Source organism: Chlorocebus sabaeus, chromosome 1 (assembly GCF_047675955.1).
Source record: "Chlorocebus sabaeus isolate Y175 chromosome 1, mChlSab1.0.hap1, whole genome shotgun sequence".
Lineage (NCBI taxonomy): Eukaryota > Metazoa > Chordata > Mammalia > Primates > Cercopithecidae > Chlorocebus > Chlorocebus sabaeus.
Genome location: NC_132904.1, coordinates 91525305 through 91550324, shown reverse-complemented (window position 1 = coordinate 91550324; position 25020 = coordinate 91525305). Strand labels below are relative to the sequence as shown.

At 36.1% G+C, this 25020-nt stretch overlaps 1 protein-coding gene and 1 pseudogene across 2 annotated transcripts; one reads left to right on the top strand and one right to left on the bottom strand.

Moving 5' to 3' along the window:
- Positions 1–955: 955 nt before the first annotated feature.
- KDM4D (lysine demethylase 4D) lies at positions 956–25015 on the bottom strand. Of its 2 annotated transcripts, XM_038005308.2 has the most exons (3): positions 24653–25015; positions 22975–23069; positions 956–3444 (listed from the first exon to the last, which is right to left on the bottom strand). In XM_038005308.2, exon 3 carries the CDS (start codon positions 3096–3098, stop codon positions 1527–1529), a length of 1572 nt encoding a protein of 523 aa, XP_037861236.1. In that variant the 5' UTR covers positions 3099–3444; positions 22975–23069; positions 24653–25015; the 3' UTR covers positions 956–1526. The 2 variants fall into 2 exon arrangements, with proteins under 2 accessions (XP_037861236.1, XP_072876527.1); XM_073020426.1 differs by lacking the exons at positions 22975–23069; positions 24653–25015 and adding an exon at positions 4369–4590 and having other exon boundaries at positions 965–3444.
- LOC119626665 (U2 spliceosomal RNA) lies at positions 4019–4143 on the top strand (annotated as a pseudogene).
- Positions 25016–25020: the final 5 nt, after the last annotated feature.

The window sequence follows — 25020 nt, the reverse complement described above, 5'->3', positions numbered from 1 at the left end:
ATTTTGTCAATTGGGTCTCAGAAAGGTCTCCACCTCTGTGAAGCCTTCTGGGACCAGCAACTGGGCCAGCACCTACTCATTCTGCTCTGCCATTCAATTCTGCTTTAATTTCTACACAGCACACATTACTGGTTGAAATGGTCTTGTTCACTTGTTTGGAGACTTGTTTACTGGGCTGAGTAGGTGAGTTACCAGTGTGAAATATACACACAGCCTTGAAAAGGCAGTGGAGCCTGTGAGAAAAACTAGTTAGATGATGGTACTTTTATCTTAGGGCTGCTCATCTTTCCCAGAAACTTGGGTCCTGCTATTTAGCTAAGCACCAGGTTGACCCTACCAAGCCATCTTACATGGTTTGGGTTTGTGTCCCAACAAAATCGCATGTCAAATTGTAATCCCCAGTGCTGGAGGTGAGGCCTGGTTGGAGGTACTTGGATCATGGGATTGGGTTTCTCATGAATGGTTTAGCATCATCCCTCTTGGTACTGTCCTTGCAATAGTGAGTGAGGTCTCATGAGATCTGCTCATTTAAAGTGTGTGGCACCACCCCCCTCTCTCTCTTTCTCCTGCTCCAACCACATGAAATGCCTGCTTCCCCTTCACCCATGATTCTAAGTTTCCTGAGGCTTCCCTAGAAGCTGAGCAGATCCCAGCATCATGCTTCCTGTATAGCCTGTGAAACTGTGATGGAATTAAACCTCTTTTATTTATAAATTACCCAGTTTCAGGTGTTCCTTTATAGCAATGCAAGAACGGACTAATCCACCATCCTTGAAGCATGAATGCAACCCAGCCCCGCTACTCAGCTGGACAGCCATAATGCGACAACCATCCCCTTAGCTCATTCACCACCACACAATGCCATGTTTTCAAATAATCATGAAGTACATAAACAATTATCTACACACACACACACGTACACACACAGGTTGAAAACACAATATTTGAAATAAAATCAGATTTTAACATTTTGATTACCTTTAATATATTTGGGAACAAATACTGGTGACAACATATTTTAAGTACATAAATAACTCAGAAAAGTCGTATCTTTTATTCTGGAACTCTACTGACCTTATCTGTAAAAAGAACCTAGTTTTATAAGAAAAAGGGGGTGGGGGAGGGGAAGAGACAAATGGGTAGACTGAAAAGGAATCAAAGCTCAGGATTCTTCACAAGTGCAGCAGCTTCCACTGTTGGCCCAGAGGATGGTAGTTGCATATACCAGGTTACGCTAACCTCAACAAGACCTAGTTCTCAGACACAAATGTGTCCAGTGGATAAAACCTCAGCTGCAGAAATAGATTTTAGCAATATCCAAACACATTCCAGGGTCCAGTAGGAAGAACAAAGTATTGCAAAATTGAAAACTATCATGGACTTGGCAGCATCCAAGGGCATCACCAGAGGGGCTCTTTCATGCATGACCAGAGTCCTGCAAACTCAAAGTTTTGGGATGTAAATGTAACCAGTTTCATCAAACTGCCACACAGCAGGGCAGTGGGATATAAAGGCAGCCCGTGGGCTTAAGGCACAGGGGCCCAGCTGCACCTAAAAGCCTTGACAGGATGCTGGAGCCCTGGGCTCAGTGGTACAGGCTTGTCCATCAAAGCCCCACCCTCAGGTAGGGGCTCAGGTTCTGGGCCTGAAACTGTGCATGTTGTGCCCGCTAAGAGGAGCCTCTTGGCTGGAGTCTGGAGGGTCAGCTCCTGAGCTCTCAGTTTCTGAGGACGGCGACCACGTCCACGTCTGCCATTTGATGGGTGGATAATCTGTGCAGATGGACCAGGGGTGGATGATGGAGTTGAGCTGGGCTTCCTAGAGCTGTGGACGGCAGCAGCCCGGGGCTGCGTAGCAGTGCCACTAACTGCAGATCGGCGTGGGAGTGAAGAGCACACAAGGGTGTGGCAGCGTGTCCCACTGCGGGCAGCCAGAGGCCAAGGGGAATGCCGGGCCCAGTGGGGAGGGAGTTGTCTCAGGCCCAGCGCTGCTCTCCTGGGCAACTGGACCTCCTTCTGGGTGCTCAGCTCTTGGCTGGCTGGTACCCTGGGCTCCATGTGGTCCACAACTGCCCGGTCTTGCCCACGTTTCCACAGCTCATAGCGCTCAGGTTGCAGGATGCGCACGAAGGCGTCCATGGAAAAGGTCACCCTCGCCTCCCCACAGCTACACTGAGAGGCCATTTTGCCATAATCAATCCATCGTGGAGTGGCAAAATTGATGGCCTCCGCACAGTTGAAACCATGGTTGAAGCCAGCATGGTAGCCATAGGGAAAGGTCACCATGAACTCTCCAGCCTCCTGAGTTATGCGATTGAAGGGAATCCCATTTTCCTTGAGAACTGTAGGCGAGATGAGGGCCACCTTGTGCCGCAGGAAGGCCCCACAGCCCCGGGAACTGCCTGGGAAGAGCTCCCTGGCCAGGCGTTCCAGGCGCTGGCCATGCTCTGGGGGCACCACGTACCAAGTTTTGGGCTCCCCAAGGTGCAGGTAGTTGATGCTGTAAAGGTCCATGTCCTCCGTGTGCCAAGCAAATGTGGTCTTCCACATGCCAAAGTACAAATAGGGTGTGTTAACGCCTTCTATGACAACCCCACATTCCTTTTCCAACAGGTCCTGAATTGTTCCCAGGTGCCCAAGATTCCACTGTTTAGTGTTTTCATCAAACAAGGAGCCACTGATGTCAGCACCATAAATTGGTGAATTATAGATGCGGTTCTTCCAGTATTTTCGCTCCAAATCTTCGAAATTCTGGTGTGGTGGAGTTTGATATTTTTTACTGTTTGCCAAGTGGCGATACTCCCCCACGGTCATGGCTTTCTTTTTTTTATGGTATTGAGTAAACACCCCTGCCCGCCCAGAGGCCACCTGCTGGAGGGGAGTGGCTATTAAGATTTCACTGATGTTATCATAGGTCTCTCTGGCTTTCCATTCTTTGGGTGGAACTATCTTAGCCAAGCCAGCTCTGTGTGCACCTTGGGATTCCATGTAAGCAATATATTTATCAAAATCATTAAACTCTTCTTTGGTTGGATGAAATATCATTATGTTACAATTTGGATTCTGGGCATAGTTGGCCTTAGACTTCATAGTTTCCATTTAATAAGCAGTAAACTCCCAGTGTTTAGGTATGTTCCAGATAGTTGACAACGTAGGAAAATGCTACTTTAAAAAAAATTGGGTTGGTGTATCTATGAGGTAGGAGGGTCTACCAGCCTACTTTTTTTTGCGAATGAGACGATAATTTTTCTTGGGCTTGTTTATTCACTAGTGAGATTCCACTCTGGGCAACAGCTTTGCCCAGGCATTGATGTTAACTGACCCTGCAACTCTGTTATGTTTCAGTTGCTGCTGGGCTCTGTCTTCTTAAAGTCTATTAAATTACTCAGAGCTGAGGGTCTGACCCAAATGTAGCAGAGTATGTCCTCAGTGTTTAGAACAAATTCTAAAAGAAAGAATACACAGAGATTAAAAATTAATATTTGAAAAAAAGTATTAGGCATCCACAAATTAAATACCAGAATAGAATACTAATATTACAAAGAGAGGCTAAAATTTTATAAGATTGATAAGTCAAGTGGTGGTGTGGATGTGGAACAGTGGGAATTGTCATACCCTACTACAAAGAATATGAAACACTATAATCACTTTGGAAACCTGTTTGGACAGTATCTTCTAAAACTGAACATACACGTGTGCTGTGATCCAACTGTTCCACATGCTTAGGAAATGTGTATGGTTGTGAGCTGAAAGTCACATCCAATAATATTCATAACAACATTGTTTTTGGTAGCCGAACAGTGTAAACAACCCAAATGTCCATTAGCATGGAATGAATAGGTACACTGCAGTATATTCACACAACAGAATACCATCTAGCAATGAAGATAAACAAAAGTCACATGAAAATGCAGTTTTAAAGATCAATATTGAGTAAAATTATCAAGACTCAAAAGAATACCTATTACATAATTCCATTTATAGAAAGGTGAAAAGGAGGCAAAGTAATCTATGTTTGAATCGCTTCTTGGCCTTTTGGCTAAGATCAAGTGTAGTAATCTATATTTCTTACAATTTCCTATTTATATTCGGGGCTTCCATTAGTACCACGCTGTTTCCCTTTAAACATGTTATTTATTGTCATAGCTTTCTCCAATAACTGACTCTCTCCTAAGCTTCTGCTTTCCTTCTCCATCTTGGATGGCCCACTGAGCCCCTGAAAGTCAACTGGTTTAATACAAATTGATGATCTTTCTCCTGAAACTAAGTTACTCCTTTATATGTCTTTATTTCTACCAAGGGCAATATTGTGCTATCATAGTCACCATTGAATATTACATCTCCCTTTTCCCAGACATATGGTCAGTACCTGTCACAGGGTCCAATGATAGTCTACAGTGAAGCCCCAAGGACATCTAGACACCACAGGGTGTGCTCTCTTTATCTTCCTTATAGAAGAACCCAAGGATCCAGCTTGTCTTCCTCTCCTACTTAAAGTTGTCACTACTCAAGCGAGACACTGAAGATGTACAAGTGACAAGATTACCTGTATCATATGACAAGATTACCTATCTCATCCCAATTTTTTAATCTTAAAAATTATTCAACAATGATTTTATTATAAATTCTCTATATTTTTGGAATATAAAATAAAATATTTCATTCTATTAGAAAACTTGCTCTAAAGAAATGAAAAGAGAAAAGTGAGACAATGTAGAAGGATAATTAAATATCAGAAACTTAAATACCATGCTGAGGGTCTCTCCCTCAAGAAATAACAAAATGCTGACTATGAAAAATCACACAAATCCATATTTCTTTTTGAATATACAAGTAAAATAAGCTTTGGATCGAGCACTTTGTATCTGTTTTATAAACTACATTATTTCTTTTCTACATTTCTAAGGATTCTAGGAAGAATGATGCAATGTCTTCTTATACATATAATCTTTAGATGTTGCATATCAAAAGGAAATACTACAATTTGTAAGTGTGACTGTGCTCCAAAAAAAAAAGTAATAACTGCTTAGAATTAGCCAGGTACAATGACAGAGTGATCCTTCAGTGTTCTAGCCAAATGTGTCACTTCTCTATGAGTCTTCAATGGTTGCTTTTGTTGTAAGACTACTTCTTGCTTCTTTCAATTGGAGCCATAGCTACCAGTAGAGAATAATTACACTGTCACTTGATACTCTTCCATTTTACCCTTACCCACAGTAATCACAATAAGGCAGAATTCATCATCTAAGAAAACTTGACAGTTCTGACAACGAAAGAAAAGTATTTTCTTCTTATCAGAATAATTTAAAAAATAATACTTGATCCCTTAAAATTAATGGATTTCTAGAAATTAGAAAGTCTCTCTTTGGGTCTTTTAGAAATAATGCCTCCTAAGCTTCTTGCTGTGTGTGTGTGTTGGGGGGTGTTAAACTGGGGAAGTTAAGAAGTGAAGCCGAGTAAGTTTAAAGTCCTTTTCACTACAGCCCTTACCCAAACCGTAGGACAACAGGAGAGCCTGTTTGTCTTTCTTGCTGCTTATGTATTTCAAATCTATTACTTCAAGTGGGGGATTGTTGACAAAATGCCTCAGACATCAGCCATTGTTTCTTCTGACAGTCAATATCTAAATGCTGTGTTTAATCAAATTTTTGTCTCAGTTAGAAAATCTACTAATTTAAAATAATTTATAAGCATAATATATTTGATAACTGAAAAAATTCTACTCTATATAGACAAGTGATTAAACTTTTCCTCTATTATTGGACAGCTATTTTGTTTTCACTTTTCCACGATTATTACTAATCACTTTTACTTAAATATGTAGTCTGTATTTCAGTATCCAAAACATAAAAATTTGGAGAAATGAAAAAGACAAAGAGAAAGGAAGTTTAGAAATTCATTTCTCCTGTAAAATATTGGTTGAATGAAATTTCTTAGATTAAGATACTTAAAAATGAAATTACCTTATTATAGAATTTAAACATTTTAAGATCTTTAATACATGTTGCCAAAACTTTAAAGAAAAAACATATTTTACATCCTGAACGTTGACCAACTTTACTTAGAAAAAATATATATTTTACTAATTTTGGTAGTTAAAAAGTTAGATCAACTTTTAATTTACATTTCTTGGACTACCACTAAGGTTGATTTTGATTTTTTTCATAAATATTAGTCTTTCGGATTTCATCTTATGTATTGGTTCACATCCTTTGACCGTTTTTTTCTAATAGGGTTCTAGGGTATTTTCTTACCTACTTATATAAACATTTCACATATTAATTACATCAATATTTTACATATTAAACCCTTTTGTTAGGTATGTTCTTTTTTGCCAGTTTGTCATTTAACTTGTATTTCTTTAAATTTATTTAACAAAAATGTTTTTGACATACAAGTTTTATTTTCCTTTGTAATATTTTTCATGCTTTTCATGTTTAGAAAGTTATAATACTCCTTCATCTAGATGGAGATATTATCATATAGTTTTTTTCCTTTGTATATGCTAATTGCACCTTTAATTCTGACTTTAATTATACTTTTAATCTGTATTTTGGAGAGAGTAGTTATTAACTTTTGAAATTATTGTGTGGGTATTGGTGTGAGCATGAGTATGAAGAGGATATGAATATGATTCTCGGTTCTTTACAGATGACCTGTTCATTGTGTGTGTTGTTTATTTTAGGTTGTTTCTCTCTATCAACGTTTATAGAAGCTTTTTTTGAACCCATATTCTTAAATTTTATCAATCTCAAAAATGAAGTTATTTAATTTCAGGATTTTTTTTTTTAAGTTATTTCTTTGATTTCCTCTACTCCTTTTCATCTGCATATTAACTCCTCTTATTTGGATATTGAACCTCTCATGAATTAGTCCCCTAATTTTTACTTCTTTGTTTTCCCCTCCCCGAAATTTTCTATTGCTTTATCACTGCATTTTATTTTCTAAAAAATTTCTTCATCTTTATCTCTAAACTTCCTTTGTCTTTTTCATTTCTCCAAATTTTTAATTTCCAGAGATCATTTCTGTTACCTGAGAGTTTCTGCATGTATGTACATTCCTTTCTTTCTTACTGTCTTATTCTTGCTTCATGGGAGCATTTCTTCTTTTATCTCTCAATACTAAAATCTCAATGGTTTTTGAAATTCTATTTTGTTTTTCTCCCTGCATGGTCTGTTTCTTTGAAATTGCCTTTTGTCCGTTTTATCTTTCTTTTTTTGCTTTCACCTCTTTCATATTTAAGGCTTTCCTCAAATGTCTGCTGACCTTTAGTAATTGCCTTATATATAAAAGTACAGCACAAAAAAAGGCAGATTAGAAGCTCAGGGTACATGAATGGTTTTATTGATTATGCTTCCCTGCATGATATTCTAACTGGGCTGTTTCCTAGGTGAACTCCTAACACTGGTATTTCTAGAGCTGGTCATACTCAACACAAAAGATGCTTCAATCTTTCTCCTGGAGGGTACAGGTCTGACTTTCCTACCAAATGGCAAAAGAGGCTACACATTTCTAAAAGTACCCTACTTGTACAGTTCACTTTATCAACTTATTTTCCCTATGACAACCACACTCTCAAAAGTATCTGGAAATTCCCACTCCAGAGGCCACCTTTTTTCCTACTCTAGAAAATGAAGCTCAGTCTTCTGCCAGGGTGTAAGAGGCGCAGTTTATCCAGCTGCTTAGAGGAGGGTGGGAACCTAGGGCTCTATTTTGTTAGACAGACTTTCAACAAATTCTCCTTAGCCTCATTTTAACTGTCACTCCCAGAGGTACCCAATGCCATGACATCCTAAGCCTTTTGGATTCTGTAGAGACAATTGTGTTGCTTCTTGGCTTTCCTCGTTGCCAATTTAGGACTCAACTTTCTGGTGTTTGATAAATCAGTTTATACTTGTCCATCTGCTTTCCAATTTCCAAAACTGGCCACTACCTGTTTTCCTTTACCATTTTCTGTCTTTGTAAGTTCACTTCTTAAAACAAAAACCCTGTTACTGTCACTTTAGTGAGGTTTGGAAAGGAACAAAGTAAACGATTGTGTTTAAACCACATCTTTATTGCTTCTTGTTTCCCAAATTTATCTCTCAATTTTCTTATAGAAACTTAGTTCTAGTCAAATACTCCTAATCCTTGTCCTTGACTCTATGCTTTTCTTCCCTTGCTTCACTTATCTCTTTCGTCTCTTTTCTAAGTTATAAACTCTGCCTTCTGGACCAATCTGAGGCTCTCCTACGTCAGGGATCTTTCTATACCAACCTCAGACCTTGGTGAGAATTCTATCTTCTATACTCCATGAGTGCTACATTTATTTGGTGCTTAATACAAGCTGTTGAGGTGGCAGCTCTCCAGAATGTGTCTTAATTGACAAGCAGCTTTCATCTCTAATGGGCACTTGTCTTTAGGGAATAAGTCTCTTCCATGAGATGTGCTTGCTTCTCTCTCCAAAATATCTACACGTCTCTGACTCAAATGCTTTGATAGACCCTTCTTGACAAGCTGCATGAGAAAAGGAAGGTAAAGGTGGGCGTGGTAGCTCACGCCTGTAATCCCAGCACTTTGGGAGGCCAAGGTGGGCAGGATACCTGAGGTGAGGAGTTCAAGATCAGTCTGGCCAACATGGTGAAATCCTGTCTACTTAAAATACAAAAATTAGCCAGACGCGGTGGTGGCCTGTAATCCCAGCTACTCAGGAGGCTGAGGCAGGAGAATCACTTGAACCTGGGAGATGGAGGCTGCAGTGAGCTGAGATCGCGCCATTGCACTCCAGCCTGGACAAGAAGAGTGAAACTCAGTCCAAAAAAAAAAAAAAAAAGGAAGAAAGGGAAGGAAGGAAGGGAGGAAGGGAGGGAGGGAGGGAGGGAGGAAAAGGAGAGGAAAGGAAGAAAAAGATGGTTAAAGGCAACTTTTCCTATACCTTTTGTGCCTACAAATGCCAGTATTTGGTGTGGACTTCTTTTTATGAACATCTAGAGGAGTCTGGATATAAAGGAGAAAGACACACGGCAGCAAGTATCAGGCACGGACTGCATAGATTAAATTGTGACCTAAAACCCAAAGTTTGGGACTTGGCCTTTAAATCCAGCATCTTAAGGGCAGCTTTATTATTTCATTGTGACATATAATAAATTGAACATGGGATTATTAACCTCATTCAGATCATCTTTATTTTCATCTATTGCAATGGATACTGCAGCAGTAACAGTGCTATCTGGCAGCAGAGAGAGGCAAGAGCCAGAAGTCTTCCTGAATCCATCTACAAGGACACACCACTCTATTGAGTTTTAAGGATTATCTAATATATGCTTCTTTGGACTGTCAATACATTTTAAATACATGGCTTGAGTAGCATGTAAGTTTGGACTTACATGGACTCTCCCAGAGATTCTGTAAACTAGTCAGTAACTTTTTTAACTTTTTTAAAAAATCGCCTTTGGCTTAAAGTGAATTCTATATACGTGTATAAATTTTTATTTATCCAGTAGTTAATAATTGTCTCATTCTTTCATTTGCTTGGCTTTATACTTTATATTAATTCATTCCCAGATTCATTTCCAGAAAGGTAAATCTCTTCTAAATGCATAAAATACATCTGGTACTGAATCAGATTTCTTTTCTCAGAAATATTCTTACTGGAGCCCTCAGATGCTTGAGTCTAGGCTGATTCTTGTCTTCAGGTTGTTGCATGACCTGCATCTTGAGGTTTCTAGTCATTGTAATCCTAGGGGTTCCCTTTCCCTCTCTATTATGTTAGATCCTGACTCCCCCCATCTCAAGTCTCCTTTATGGTTTACTCCCTTGTGTTGGTAAAGCATATCTACCAGAAGCATCCTTAGAAGCTTCATTAGAGATTATTAAGTAGCTCACAGAATCTTCAGCAGGACCAGAGACTAGGGATTGGAGCCTGTGTATCCAGGAACAATATCCAGATTACTCAATAAACAATAGTTAGGCATTCCTATACATCCTCTGGTCAAAGGCACCAAAGACTCTGGGCAAGGGACATTTCCAATTAGAGTCTAAGCTACTGCTGCCTCTGAAAGGTCACCGTCTGTCACTACCCTTCTCCAGGAACAGATCTGTCATGAAATCTACTTTCTCATATTTCTTTACATTATAGTCCTCCATGGGAATGTCTGATTGGAAGAGCCTAGGTCATATCTCTACGTCTTCACTGCAATAGATTCTGGATAATTGAGTTCTGGCTCTGACCTTGGTGAGGCAGGGATCATAAAGTTGGAGGTTTACCGAAAAATAAAAAGGGAATTTAATGTTATTGGATGGCCACAAATATCACATATCTCTCCCAAAGTATGCATGTCTGAGTCTGAAAATGTCTTTGTTCTATCCTCGTGCTTTTCTTTCAGGATTTTCAAGACATTGTTCTGCTGAATTCCACCTTCCAAAAATCCAAAACCTGTTTTCTGTTCCTTTTTGTAATCTGTCTTTACTCTCTGAACACTATTAGGGTATTCTTCAGTTCCTTCTTTTCTAAGATTTCATTAAGATATAATTGGTAAGTCTTCTTTGTCAATTATTGTGCTATAATTTTCAATATAGAAACTCATGTTGTTCCTTGATGTGAAATTGTCTTACATCATTCCTTTGACATTCCTTTCTACATTTTCACTTTTCTTCTTCTCTGGAAATACCATTAGACAGCAAATACCGTTAGACAGCAACCTCTCAATTGATTCTCTAATTTTCTTTACCCTCCATTTCCTAATGCTTTTTCTTTTGTTATTATCTTCCAAACCTTCTGGAAATTATTTTTAATTTCCAGTAATTTTTTTTGTTCTCTGAATATTCCTTTCATTATATATTTCTGAAAATTTCCATGGCTGCAGATTTTCTCTTCTCTAAGTATTATAAGAATTTTTAAGTTTTATTTGCTGTCTACATTGTGTCTGTTTCCTCTGAGTTCACCCTTCCACAATGTCTTGGTTTCTGTCTTTCATGTTAAACGTTTTCCTCGTATGTCTAGTTATTCTTGGCTTGTATTTGAGTCAGGTACTAAAGAGTTGCGTTTGCTACATATGACTGGTAGGCATCACTGAGAGTGCTCCGACAAGAACCTATTCATTTCCTTTGAAGATGGCGGCACCTGTCAGTAGTTGAATGTAAGACTATAATGAAAAGACTCCACATTTATATGTTCATCTCCTTTCATATTGGGGCCTGAATTTGTGGTGTCTGAGTTTTTGTTTTGAGAAACAAAAACCTGCATTCCAACCAGCCAGAACCGAAACCTTAATATTTTATCATATTTGCTTCAAGTAGTTTTTAAACAACTTTATTGAGATATAATTTACACAACACGAAATTCATCAATTTTAAGTGTACACTTTGATGGTTTTTAGTATATTTACAGTGCTGTGTGACCATAACCAAAACCTAATTTTAGAATACTTCTATCACTTCAAAAACAAACCTTATTCCATTTGCAGTCACAGCCCATTTCCACCCCTAACTCCAGGCAACCACTAATCTACTTTCTATCTGTATAGATTTGCCCACTCTGGACATTTAATATAAATGGAATATAACATGCAATATTTTGTGTCTGGCTTCTTTCATGCAACATGTTTTTGAGGTTCAACCATGTTGTAGTATGTGTCAGTATTTTGTTTCTTATGACCAAATAATAATCTATGGTATGGATATACTGCATTTTACTTATCCATTCATCATTTGATGGATAATTGGGTTGTTTTCATTTGGGGACTATTATGAATAATACTGTCATGAACATTCATGTACAAGTTTATGTGTGAATGTGATTTTATCTTGGGTAGATACCTAGGAGTATGATTGCTGAACCATGTGATAACTGCATATTTCACATTTTAAGAAGTTGCTACACAGTTTTTCAAAGTAAATGTAACATTTATAACCAGCAATATATGAGGGTTCCAATTTCTGAACATCCACATCAATACTTATGTCTTTTTCATTATAGCAATTCTAGCAGGTAAAAAGTAGTAATTTTGTGGATTTTAATTTTTAGTTTTTTAAGACAGGGTCTCATTCTGTTGCCCAGGTTGGAGTGCAGTGGCATGATCACAGCTCACTGCAGCCTCAACCTCCTAGGTTCAGGTAATCCTCCTGCCTCAGTTTCCCAAGTAGCTGGAACTAACAGGCACACATCACCATGCCTGACTAACTTTTTATTAATTTTTTTGTAGAGACAGGGTCTCACTATGTTACCCAGGCTGGTCTTGAACTCCTGGGCTTAAGCAATCCTCTCACCTTGGCCTCCCAAAATGTTGGGATTACAGGTGCGAGCCACCATGCCTGGCCTCATTGTGGTTTTCATTTGCCTTTCCTTAATGACTCATGATATTGCACATCTTTTCTTAAGCTTATTGGCCATTCATATATCTATTTGGAGAAATTTCTATTCAAATCCTTTGCTTATTATTTATTTGTTTTCTTATTACTAAGTTGCAAGAGTTCATTATGTGTTCTGGTTACAAGTCCTTTATTGAATATATGATTTGAAAATGTGGTCTCCAGGTCTGTAGGTTTTCTTTTCACTTTCTTGACTATGTCTTTCAAAGTGCACAGGTATTGAATTTTGATGAAGCCCATCTTATCAATTTTTGTTGGCTTGTGCTTTTGGCTTTGTGTCTAAGAAATTATTGCCCAGTGAAAGATCACAAAGATTTATCCTGTTTTCTTCTAGGTGTTTTACAGTTTTAGCTCATATTCAGGCTCACGATCAATCTTAATTTTTGTGTATGCTGAGAGGTAGGAATCCAAGTTCATTCTTTTGTATGGGGATATCGAGTTGTTCCAGTACCATTTGTTATTCTTTCTCCATTGAACTGTCTTGAAACTTTTGTTGAAAATCAATTAACCATAAACATAAGAGTTTATTTTGGACTTTCAATTCTATTCCATTGAAGCATGTTTATCCTTATAGCAATGTCTATTAGAGCTCTGTAGTAAGGTCTGAAATAGAAAAGTGTGAGCCCTCCAAATTCCTTTTTTTTTTTTTTTCAAGATTGTTTTGGCTATACTGGTTCCTTTATATTTCTATATGAATTTTACGATCGATTTTTAATTTCTGGGGGAAAAAAGCCACCAGGAATTATGGTAGGATTGCATCAATCTGGAGTTCAATTTGTAGAGCATTACCATCTTAAAAATATTAAGTTTTCTGATCCATTGACATGGAATGTCTTTCCATTTAGCTTAACAATATTTTCCAGTTCCCAGTATATGTCTTGCACTTCTTTTGTTAAAATTATTCCTAAGTATTTTAATCTTTTTGACACTATTGTGAATGGAACTGTTTTCTAAATTTTGTTTTCATATTGTTCACTGCTAATGCACAGAAATCAATTTATGTATATTCATCTTGTATCCTGCAACCTTGCTGGACTTCTTTTTCAGTTTTAGTGCTTTTTAGCAAGTTACCTAGGACTTTCTATATATAAGATCATGCAATCTGTCAACAAAGATCATTTTAGTTCTTCCTTTTCAATCTGAATATCTTCTTTTTCTTGCCTAATTACCCTGGCAGTGTAATGCTGAATAAAGTAGTAACAACAGATATCCCTTAAAAATCTTGCTTCTGCTTCAAGTATTTTTAAGTAGAATAAATATTTCAGATGAAATGGGATTCCCTCTCTGATCCAAATCTTAAATCCTGTTATCTCTACCCCTGCCTATAAGCAACTAGTCATGTATTGGCTACCCATCTTTGGGTATCTTTTTGTGTGTATATGTGTTGTGTATCCATCAATAATACTGTTTTGTATATCTGCTATTTTTTTCTTTTTTTGAGACGGAGTCTTGCTATGTTGCCCAGGCTGGAGTGCAATGGCATGATCTCAGATCACTGCAACCTCCGCCTCCTGGGTTCAAGTGATTCTCCTGCCTCAACTTCCCGAGTAGCTGGGATTACAGGTGCCTGCCACCAAACCTGGCTAATTATTTTTTTTATTTTTTTAGTAGAGATGGGGTTTCACCATGTTGGTCAGGCTGGTCTCAAACTCCTGACCTCAGGTGATCTGCCCGCCTTGGCTTCCCAAAGTGCTGGGATTAGAGGTGTGAGCCACCATGTCTGGCCTGTTATTTTTATTTTATATAAAAAATTTTATGCTAAATATGCTCATTTTCTACAATTTTTATTTTTATTCATTAATTCTGAGAAAGGAACTGGTTCTGTTGCCCAGGGTGGAGTGCAGTGGTGCAGTCTTGGCTCACCACAACCTCAGTGTGCAGTGGTGCAGTCTTGGCTCACTGCAACCTCCCTTTCCAAGGCTCAAGCCACCCTCCCACCTCAGCCTCTTGAGTAGCTTGGACCATAGGCGCAGGCTACCATGCCCAGTTAATTTTTCTATTTTTTGTAGAGACAGGGATTTGCCATGTTGCCCAGGCTGGTCTCAAACTCCTGAGCTCAAGCAATCTGCTAGCTTCAGATTCCCAAAGTGCTGGGATTACAGGCATAAGCCACCACGCCTAGCCTCATTTTCTGCAATTTTTAAATTCAACATTAACGCTTTCAAGATATATTCATATATACATACACACATATGCATAGATACACATATGTATATATACATATACACATATGCATAGATACACATATGTATATATACATACACACATACATACACTATATACGGTCTGTTATAAAAATATATTTTATTAAAGCACTTTCCTATTGGTGAGTATTTACATTACTTCCAGTGTTTCCTATTACTTACAGTGTTGTGTGTGTTCTCTTTCTTATATGTGACAATTTATCTAGGCTAGATACTTTGAATTATCATTTCTAAATGATAAAGAAACAACATTTTATATTTTACTAGGCAATGTCAAATTGCTCTACCTAGTGGCTATCCTAATTAACCTATGTACTAACAGGAGTTTCTGTTTCTCCACACCTCCAGGTGCATTAGATAATGTCAACTTTTCAGTTGTTGGCAATTTGGTAAAATGATTTATCTCCTTTTATTTTATTATTGCAGTTGTTGTTGTTGTTATTGTATGACCTGTTTACTGGTGAAGTCAAGTACTTTTTCACTGATTTATTTCTTTTGTAGGTTTCAGTTTTCTGAATTACTGTTATATCTTTTGCCTATTGTTTTCAGTTAGATTGTTTTCTTTTTTTACCGATTTTTAAGAGTTCTTTAAATGTTTGGGATAATTATATGTCTATTGTATTGTTGCAAATAACTTATTTCAGCACACTACCTCCATTTACTGTTTATGTCTTTTTAATATTTGAAAAAAATTAAATGTAATCAAATTTATTGATCTTTTCCATTATAATTTGTGCCTTTATGTACTATTTAAGTAATTCATATATTCTTTGGGGTCAAAAAGATCATATTTTCTTATCATTGTTTTCTTTACTTTTCACTTTTATTTGTTTTGGCCATTTAGAATATTGTGTTGTTATTGTAAGACAGAGAACTTTTTTAAAAAAGAAATCCACTTGTTTGCCACCATTTTCCCCATTCAGTTGGAATCCTTTTCTCACATATGCTAAGTTACAATGTAAGGATAGATGTCTTTCTAAACTCTTCATCTGGTCCATTTATTTATTTGTACATTTCTATGCCAATGTTAGATTGTTTTAATTACTAAAGCTTTACACTTAGGATAATTACTAAGGCAAGTCTCCGTGTACTTATTCAACTTTTTTCAAAATTATCTTGGGTATATTTATAGAGTGAAACTTCAGTATTCATTGTAGAATAAATCTGTCAGGTTCTGTCAAATACTGTTAATTTAAATTGGGAATGCATTAAAATTAAAGGAAAATTAGAGGTATATTTTCATAGCTCCTGCATTGATCATTCCCACCTATTAACTGGTATATTTATCCATTTATTCAGAACTTGTTGTATGTATATCAATGAAGCTTCAGATTTGCATCAAAAAGATAATGAATCTGTTTTCTTAAATAAAACCTTAGGAACTTCATAATTTTTTGAGTGTACTGTAAATGGAAATTTTTTTTCTAGTAAGTTTTCTTATTATTTATTGATCTTACATCCCTTTTCAAACCTTGTACCTCTTATTTCCTATTAGTTCTATTAGCTTGGCCATCAATTCTAGAATTTTCCATGTAGATAATATTTTCTAGGGAAAAAAAATCATTAAAATTATATCTCTTCTTTTTTAATAGTCACGTATCTTACTTTTTTTTTTTTTTAGAAATAGGGAAGTCTTAAGTAACGATCTCTAGCAAAATGTTCAATGTTGACTGAGTTGGTAGAAATTCTATACTCATTTAAGATTTTTAATAAGAGTGGCTCTAAACTTTGACATTAATTATATCCTACCATTTACCATCTAAGCTGAGACACTTGTGAGAGTAAAAGAGACCCAAGGATGACAGGCATAAACCAGGACCCTACTGATTAAGCAGTTAAAAAGCAACAGACATATAAAACTCAGTACTCCCAAGCTGCAGAATATATATTTTTCCAAGTTCTATAAAAAATTTACAAAATTGACCATAACTGGGGCCATGAAACAAGTTCTAACAAATGTCAGTCAAGAACAGTCAGAATATGTTATCTGACCACAAACAATGAAGTGAGAAATATCAAAAAGATAACTAAAATGTTCCCAAATTTATAAAATAAAAAGTGTGTTTCTAAATAAACCTTTAATGAGAATAAAATAAAAAATAGAAATTAGAAAATACTTTGAACTAAATGAAAATACTACATTTCAAATCTTGTAGGATGCAGCTAAATAGCATTAAAAGGAAAATTTATAAATTTAAATAAATATTTAAGAAAGGGAAAAAGGTTAAAAAAACTAAATGAGCTAAGCATCCATCTGAGGAAGTCAGAAAAAAGTAATGCAAAGAAGGAAAAAGAAGAGAAATAATAAAAGACCGGAAACCGATGAAATATAAAGCCAATATAAAATATGATGAACAAAACCAAAAGTTGGGCTTTTCAAAAAAAGTCTAGTAAAATTTAAAAGACTTGTGAAAATGGGAAAGAACAAAAATAGAAGGCACAACTAACCAATATCAACAAAGATAAAGAAGTCATCACTACAGATGCTGCAGACATAAAAGAGACAACAAAGAAGTATGAACAACTTTATGCCAATACAGTTTAACATTTCAATGAAGTAAATAAATTCTTAGAAAAATGTAACAGTGATACTGACAAAAGAATAAACAGAACAATAAATATATCCATAACCCTCAAGGACACTGAAGCAATAGGTAAAACTCTTCCCAGAAAATATACTCTAGGCCCAGATGGCCACACCAAGAAATTTTAGTAAACATTCAAGAAAGATATACTTCCAATCTTAGATAAATTTTCTCAGAGAATAGAAAAAGAAAGAATACTTCCCAACTCATTTTATGGTACAAATTCCCAACAAGGATACTATCAGAAAAGTAAATAGGTCAATCTCGCTTATGAACATAGATGAAAAAATCCTAAATAAAATCTGAGCAAATTGATTCCAGCAATATATACATCATGACCTAGATGGGTTTATTCCAGTAATCAAAGGATGAAACTTTAAAAAATAATAGTATAATAGCACATATTAACAAACTAAAGAGAATCTCATTAGATGCAGAGAAAGTATTTGATAAAATTCATCAATTCATCATCCTTTCAGCAAATTAAAAATAGTAGGCAAAAATCTTAATATAATAAAGTGCATCTATCCAAAACCTTCAGCCAAATCATACTTAATAATGAAAGTTATAAGTTTTCCCTTGCAGATCAGGAAAAAGACAAGGATGCTTGCTATCAGCATTTTTATTCAACATTGTCTTGGAAGTCCTAACCAACATAAGGAGGCAAGGAAAACAGAAAAGGAAGAAACAAAGCTGTCATTATTGGCAGATGACATGATTGTACACACGACAAAATCCAAAAGATCTCTGAATAGACCATTTGAATTAATAAGAGAGCTTAGCAAGTTCTCTGAATTAAAAATAGCTACATATAAAAAATCAATAATATTTCTATACACCAGCAACAATGAGACAACCAAAATTTAAGAAAGATGCCATTTATAATAGCATAAGCATTAAGTAACAAGACTAATGCTAACAAAAATTTGCAAAATTTCTATGAAGACAACAATATGAATGTACTTAGAGAAGCATATTAATATAAACTAAAGACATCCTAAACAAATGGAAAGATACAACCTGTTAATAGATTTGAAGACTTAGTATTGTAAAAATGTCATTATATTTTTAAGAATGTCTTCTTAATCTGTAAATTAAATGTTATCACAATTAAAATTCCAAAAGTATTGTTGTGGAACTTGACAATTGGCTCCTGAATTTTATAGTAAAGTCCAAAGGGCCAAGAATAGCAAAGTCACTCTTACAAAAGAGGAACAAGGTAAGAATATCTGCTCCATCGGATTTAAAGGCCTCTTTTCCAGCATGCCATACACAAAAATGAATTTCATGTGAAGCCATGAAACCTTTAGAAGATAATACCTGAGAATATAATTATGACTTCCGGAGTGGGGACATTCATAATCAAGAAATACCATGCATTAAGCAAAAAGAAAAAGAATGATAATCTGAACCACTCTAAAATTAAAGATTGTTGTATATCAAAATACACCAAAAAGAGAAGGCAGAGAAGGGGCGAATTGTATATGCAGCACAAGTAAGTGACAGAGAACTATGCCTAAATTTAAGAAATCATAGAAATCCATAAAGAAAAGATGATTCAATAGAAAGATTTAAACAGATACCTCACAGACGAAGAAATCCAAATGGACAATTAACATGTGAATTAATAACCAGAGAAATGCAAACTGAGACCTCACTGATATATCACTATACACCCACCAAATGAGTTAAAATTGAAAAGCTGGACAATATCAAGTGTGGTGAGATTATAGAACAAGAACTCTCATCCTGTTGATGAAATATATATATATGAAAAATGCACACACATGCATCTCTGCACATTTACAAAAATGTTCGTTGTGGCATTATTTGCAATATCACTACAATGAAAAGATAATTACTAGAATTAACAAGTTATAGTGTGTATTTTTATACAATGAAACTCTAGTATATCAGAGCTACAGATAGCACACATTAAGTGGGAGGAATAAAGCAAAAACACAAAGGAATACATATTCATTTACATAAACACTTTGAATGTTTATATAAAATTAAAAAATTGACAAGACTATTTTCATTTAGAAATGCACACATTGGGCCAAGTGGAGCGGCTCACACCTTTAATCTGAGCACTTTGGAAGGCCGAGGCAGGTGGATCACTTGAGGTCACGAGTTCGAGACCAGCCTGGCCAACATGGTGAAACTCCGTCTTTACTAAAAATACAAAAATTAGCCAGGCGTGGTGGCACACATCTATAATCCCAGCTACTTGGTTAGCTGAGGGAGGAGAATCCATTGAGCCTGGGAGAAGGAGGTTGCAGTGAGCTGAGACTGTGCCACTGCATTCCAACCTGGGCAACAGAGTGAGACTCCATCTCAAAATAAATAAATAAATAAAAATAAAAAAAGAAATGCATACATTGGCATTTGTTGAAATTTTTGGGGGGCTTTATACATCATTACTTTTTGTAAATATTCAATGTTTATTGAAAATAATATATAATCTGCTCCGATTACAGTGAACTTTTTACATGCACATATAAATACAATAAGCATACATATATAATGTACATATATATGTATACACATATAACTTATATAGTAGATCAATGTTGTTGTTTGCTTGATCTACTAATCTGAGAGAAATTTATCTTAAAAAATTCCCACCATGATTGTAGATTTGTCACTTTTTCTTTTTTTCTTTTTGCTTCATATTTTCTCAGGTTTTGTTGTCAGCTGCATACATGTCCCTGATAGTAATTTTCCTAGTGGATTTTTCTTCGTAAAGTAATAAATGCACTTCTTTGTCCCCATTAGTGTTATTCAACCTAAAGAATACTTTTGCTAACTAATTTTGCTACATCAAGGTTTCTAAATTAGAATTTGCCTGGCGTGTCTTTTTCTATTTCTTTATTTTCTGTATTTTAGTTTTTTAGTTTTAACTATTTTTGATATGTTTGATTTTAATTGTCTTCCTAGTAGTACACTGGTCAGCGGGTGAGGTATTTATGTGATTAGATTAGATGAGAGGTGGTTAACTTATGATATTATCCAGTAACCTGGCCTGGACCATCAGCAAGTGATATTTCATTTTGAGGCTGTCTCCAGGAAACGATCTAAGCCCTAGAATGTCTTCACTTAAAAATGAAGATTTTGTTGGTAGAGGGCTAGCTACTTTATTTTTATATTCTCACTTGTCAAAACATCAAAGAAAGCATTTCATATTAGAAAATGTGTCATTTTCAGGTTAAAAATTTAAAGTAGATTTCATTATTTACATTACTTTATTTTAAAATGTAATTTCTGACATGTGGGCATTGGTTTTTTTCGTATTCCTATTTAAAAGCCACAAATAAACATTTTTAAGCAAAATGTTCACATTTTGTGGGCTAATAATGTGGTGAATGAGAGTTTAGTAGAATTGGAGACAGTGATTCAATTAGAAGAGATGGAGAGAGCTGGATTAGAGTTGTGATTGGATTAGGGCTGATTTAATTAGGATTTTGATGGTACATATAAAGCCTGATCTCATATGATTTTTTCATTTAGAGATTCTCTCCCGAAAGAAAAGCGTATTTCTGGGTCTTATCATATCTTCATTTGAAATCAAGATTTCAGACTAGTGCAATGTAAGTTATTTTTTTCCTTTAAAATATAAAATAGATTAAGACAATAACTTTTTACAACAGAACATAATTTTTTCCTCTTAAAACTAATTCTTTCATTCATTCGCTCATCCATTCATTCTTTCTTTTACTCACTCATATGGAAATTGTTTATTGGGTAGCTATTGGTGCCAGGCATTGTTTTAATGCTTGGCCTATATTACTGAGCAAAACAAAGATCTGTGCCCTTTTAGAACTTACATTCTACATGGAAGAAGTAGAGAAAGAGACAATAAATGTAACATAACTAAATTATTTCGGATCATGGAAGATGATACATGGCATGTAATTATGTATAATATAATTTTTAAAAATAAAAAGAAAGCGGGGGAAGGGAGATATGGAGTACAGAATGTTAGGGGACAGAGAGGGAGAACAGTTGCAACTTTAAGTAGAGATGCCCAAGGTCGGTTGGCCTCCATTTGAACAAAGACTTGAATAAGACAGGGAAGAATAGCCTTGGCAGAGAAAATAGCTAGTGTGAGGGCCCTAAGGCAGGAGCAGCTGTGTGTGCGTCCAAGCAACAATAGGAAAGAGGTAGCCATGAAAAGCATGAGGAAGTTATGAGGTCAAAGAGGCAGGGGAAAGGACAGACCACAGAAAACTTTGGAAACCACTGTGAACACCTTGGCTTTTACAGTGAAGGTAATGGGGGACCAATGTCCCCCGCTGTCTGACTGGATCCCCTTTTCCCTCAATCCCATCCAACTATGGGATTAAATGTAATTTTTTAATTGTTGCCAATCTGATGCTGTAACGTGATAATCCATTTTTAGTTTACTTTCATTTTCCTCATTAAAAGGTTGAGTGTCTTTCATGTTTATTGACTATTGTCTATTTGAAATTGCTTTTTCAGAATGGCCTGTTTATATCTTTTGTCCATTTTTTAATTGGGTAATTTGTGATTTTTATGTGTATCATTAGTAGTAGCAGTAATCCTTTATATGTTATAGGAATTACAAAATTCGCTAATCTAGCATTTATTGACTTGTTTTGGCATCTTCTGCTATAAAATTAATTTTTGGATAGATGAATTTTTAAAAGTATTTATTTTAAAGCTCTTAAGGTGTTCTGCTTTGATTGAAAGGTCTTTCCAAATTCTAGGTTCTATAAATAGTTTCTTAAACTTTCTTCTTAGGTTTTTATGGCTTCTATTTTCCCTTTTAGGTGTCGATTTTTGTTTAAGCTTGAAACTGGAATTCCTGTGTTACTCTTGCCATAAGAATATACGTTTTGCAATAAAGGGCCAAACTACATCCCTTTCACATTTAATTAAATGCTGCCTTTGGCATATTAAAATGAAAGAGCCTTTTTTAAGGTTAAGATATACTATACCATGTCGAAAAGCTGATAAAAATGATCTGAAAGGGATGGTCTCATAGATCATAAGAAACAGAAAATATAGAGCAAAATGCCAGTCACTAAGAAATCTGGAGGTATTAGGGCCCAGAGCACAAGGGACAATGTGGGTCACCTCATCTCCATGGGAATCTGAGGAAACAGGAATAGCCAAAGGCAGCTCAATAGATCTGCAGAAAGAGGAGATAATAAGTCTTTGTTTAAGGGCCTCTATTTTCTCAGAGAACTGAGATCTACTACCAGGAAAGAGAATGGGGAGGGAAAAGGAGTGAAAGAGGCATGTAGACTTGAAGAAAGGGAATGTGGGAAATTATATTATTGCAGAGGGGGAAAATAAGCAATTAGGAGAGGGTAAGAGGACTGGCAGGCAGAATTAAGAGCCATACTAGATTTTGTGGTAACAGGTTTAAAATAAGAATTCTTGGGAGGTTATAAGATTTTTGCCAGCTAGGTTAACTGATTGGATGAATTTCAAGATTTTAGTAAACTTAAGTTTCCTTTTCTTAATACTTTCAAACCATTTAAGTCAAAAGCTTTAGTTTCATTTTCTTATTAGCACTTTCAGACCATTTAAGTCAAAAGCTTTTAATTTTGTGGATTGACTATACTGTATATTGGTGTTAATGAAATTATAGGGTGGTTATTTGATCACCACTGGCAACCAAAAGATTGAGTTAGTGGGCTGGGAGTTAAATCCATTAAGGTGATTCACTCCAGGCTAATGAGGACAGTTAGAACATAAAAACTGTGGGTATTTCCTATAATTGTGTTACCATCTTACCATTGTTACTTCATTCCTCTACTTGATAGTGCATCATTCATTCATTCATTCATTCATTCAACAAATACTTACTCAGCACCTATTATGTGCCAGGCACTGTTCTATATGCAGAGGATACACCCAGTGAACAAGAGAGACAAGGTTCCTGCTTTCCTGGAACTTACGTTCTAATATAGGAAGATAGACAATAATAATAAAAATAATATTAATAACCATAATAGCTAACATTTATTTAGCAAGTACTATTTGCTGAGACAGTTCTAAGCACTTTACAAGTATTAATTCACTTAATCCTTAGACTAGTATTATAAGTTAGGTACTAGAATTACGCCCATTTTACAGATGAGGAAATTGAGGGCACAGAAAGGGAAAATGACTTGCTAAGGTTAGAGCTAGGAAAGGGCAGAATTGGAATTTAGAACAAAAATGGGCAGGCTGAAAATCCTTTTCTCTTAATGACTTTCCTATGCTGTCTCTCAGACAAGAAACACGGAAGTAAAAAAATGAATAGATTAGATTCTGGTAATGTTCAGTGGTACGAAAAAATGAAACTGGGTGATATGATGGTGTACAAACACAAGTGTTGGAGGGGTGGGGGTAGGAAAACTTCACTGTGATACCTGAGACATGAAGGATGGTGATACAGTTATCTTGGGGCACAGGCAACAGAGAAAAGCTAGTGCAAAGGCCCTAAAATAGAAGGAATCTTGCCCTGTTTCGTAAAACAGAAATGCCCAGTTGGCTGTGTCTAGAGCTTAGTGTGTAAGCGAGTGACTGATTGGAAGTGAAGTCTGGAAGTTAGGCAGGAGCCAGACTCTGTGGCGTCTCAGGTCACATTAAGAAATGTGATTTTTATCCTAAGTGCAGTGAAATTTTACACAGGATAGTAACACCATTTGATTAATTTTAAAAGATCACTCTCTTGGCTATATGCAGTATTGACTGTAAGATAAAAGATGACGCAGGAAGATACAATAGGAAACAATTACAATCCAGGTAGGAGATGGTGTTGGCCAGGACAAGGGTAGTGGCAGTAGAATAAAATTTCGGGTAAGTTTTAAAAGTAGAATTGGTAAGACCTGTAAATGAACCGTATGTGAAGAGTGAAAGAAAAGGAATTTAAGTAGGCACTCTAGGATTTTGGTTTGAGTAACCAGTATGATGATCGTGTCCTTTAGTGAGACGTGTAAGACTGGAGGAGGGATACCTTTAGTAAGAAAAATCAAGATTTTAATCTTGAACTCTATGAGTGAAAGGGCTTTTTCTGCTTTTCTTTCTTCATTTAAAAGTTGCAAATAATTTAGGGGTAAGAAAGCATTTAAATATTCAACTTTGTGAGTTCCTTACATTTTAAACTAAGTTGGGGAAGTTGAATTTTCATTTGTTTAACAAATATTAATTGAGCAGCTACTATATGTCAAGGTCTATGTGATGAGATACCAAGATGAGCTAAACAATCAAGATCTCTGTTCTCAGGATTTTTTTTTATAGAAGGGAGGAGACAGGATTGGCAGGTTTTTGGATTTTGGGTTTTCTCCTTTTCGTTGTCTTATTAAAACTTAACACTTAAGTAGCCATTTTAGTAATTACATCTTGTGCTCCTGGCAGCTGGGCCCACCGTTCTAAACGCTGTCGTAAATATTGACATCTCCCCTCCCACTAAAACTAACGTTTTTTAAATAAAAAATTTTAGCAAACATTACGAATACAACCTTTGCTTTGAAGTGTTAATATTTTTGCAGGAATGTACCTTTGTAAAGATCGTGGTTGCCCCGTACATATTTGTTCTTTCTTCATATCCAATTAAATGAAAACACTAGTTTTTCCGAAGCCCAACTCTCTAGGTTTGTTGGTTCTAGCTCAGGAGAAAGGATGGAAGCAGGAGTCGTTGGATTTAAACAGTTTGGTGTAATCCTTTTCCACGCTCTCTCCCGCTAGACGGGGACGTGGTGTCGGCTACCCGGGGCTTTCCGTCCACGCAGTACCGGAATGAAGGAGTCTGGGAGGGGGTCGGGGACGGAAAAGACGGAAGAGACATTAAGTAATTGGTTCTTGAAGGTATAAAATGATGTTTAGGGTCTACTCTAAGGCACTGATTTCAAACGCCCGCCCCCTGGG

Coding starts and splice junctions, on each gene's coding strand:
- KDM4D (XM_038005308.2), bottom strand. CDS start 3,098: ATGGAAACTATGAAGTCTAAGGCCAACTATGCCCAGAATCCAAATTGT.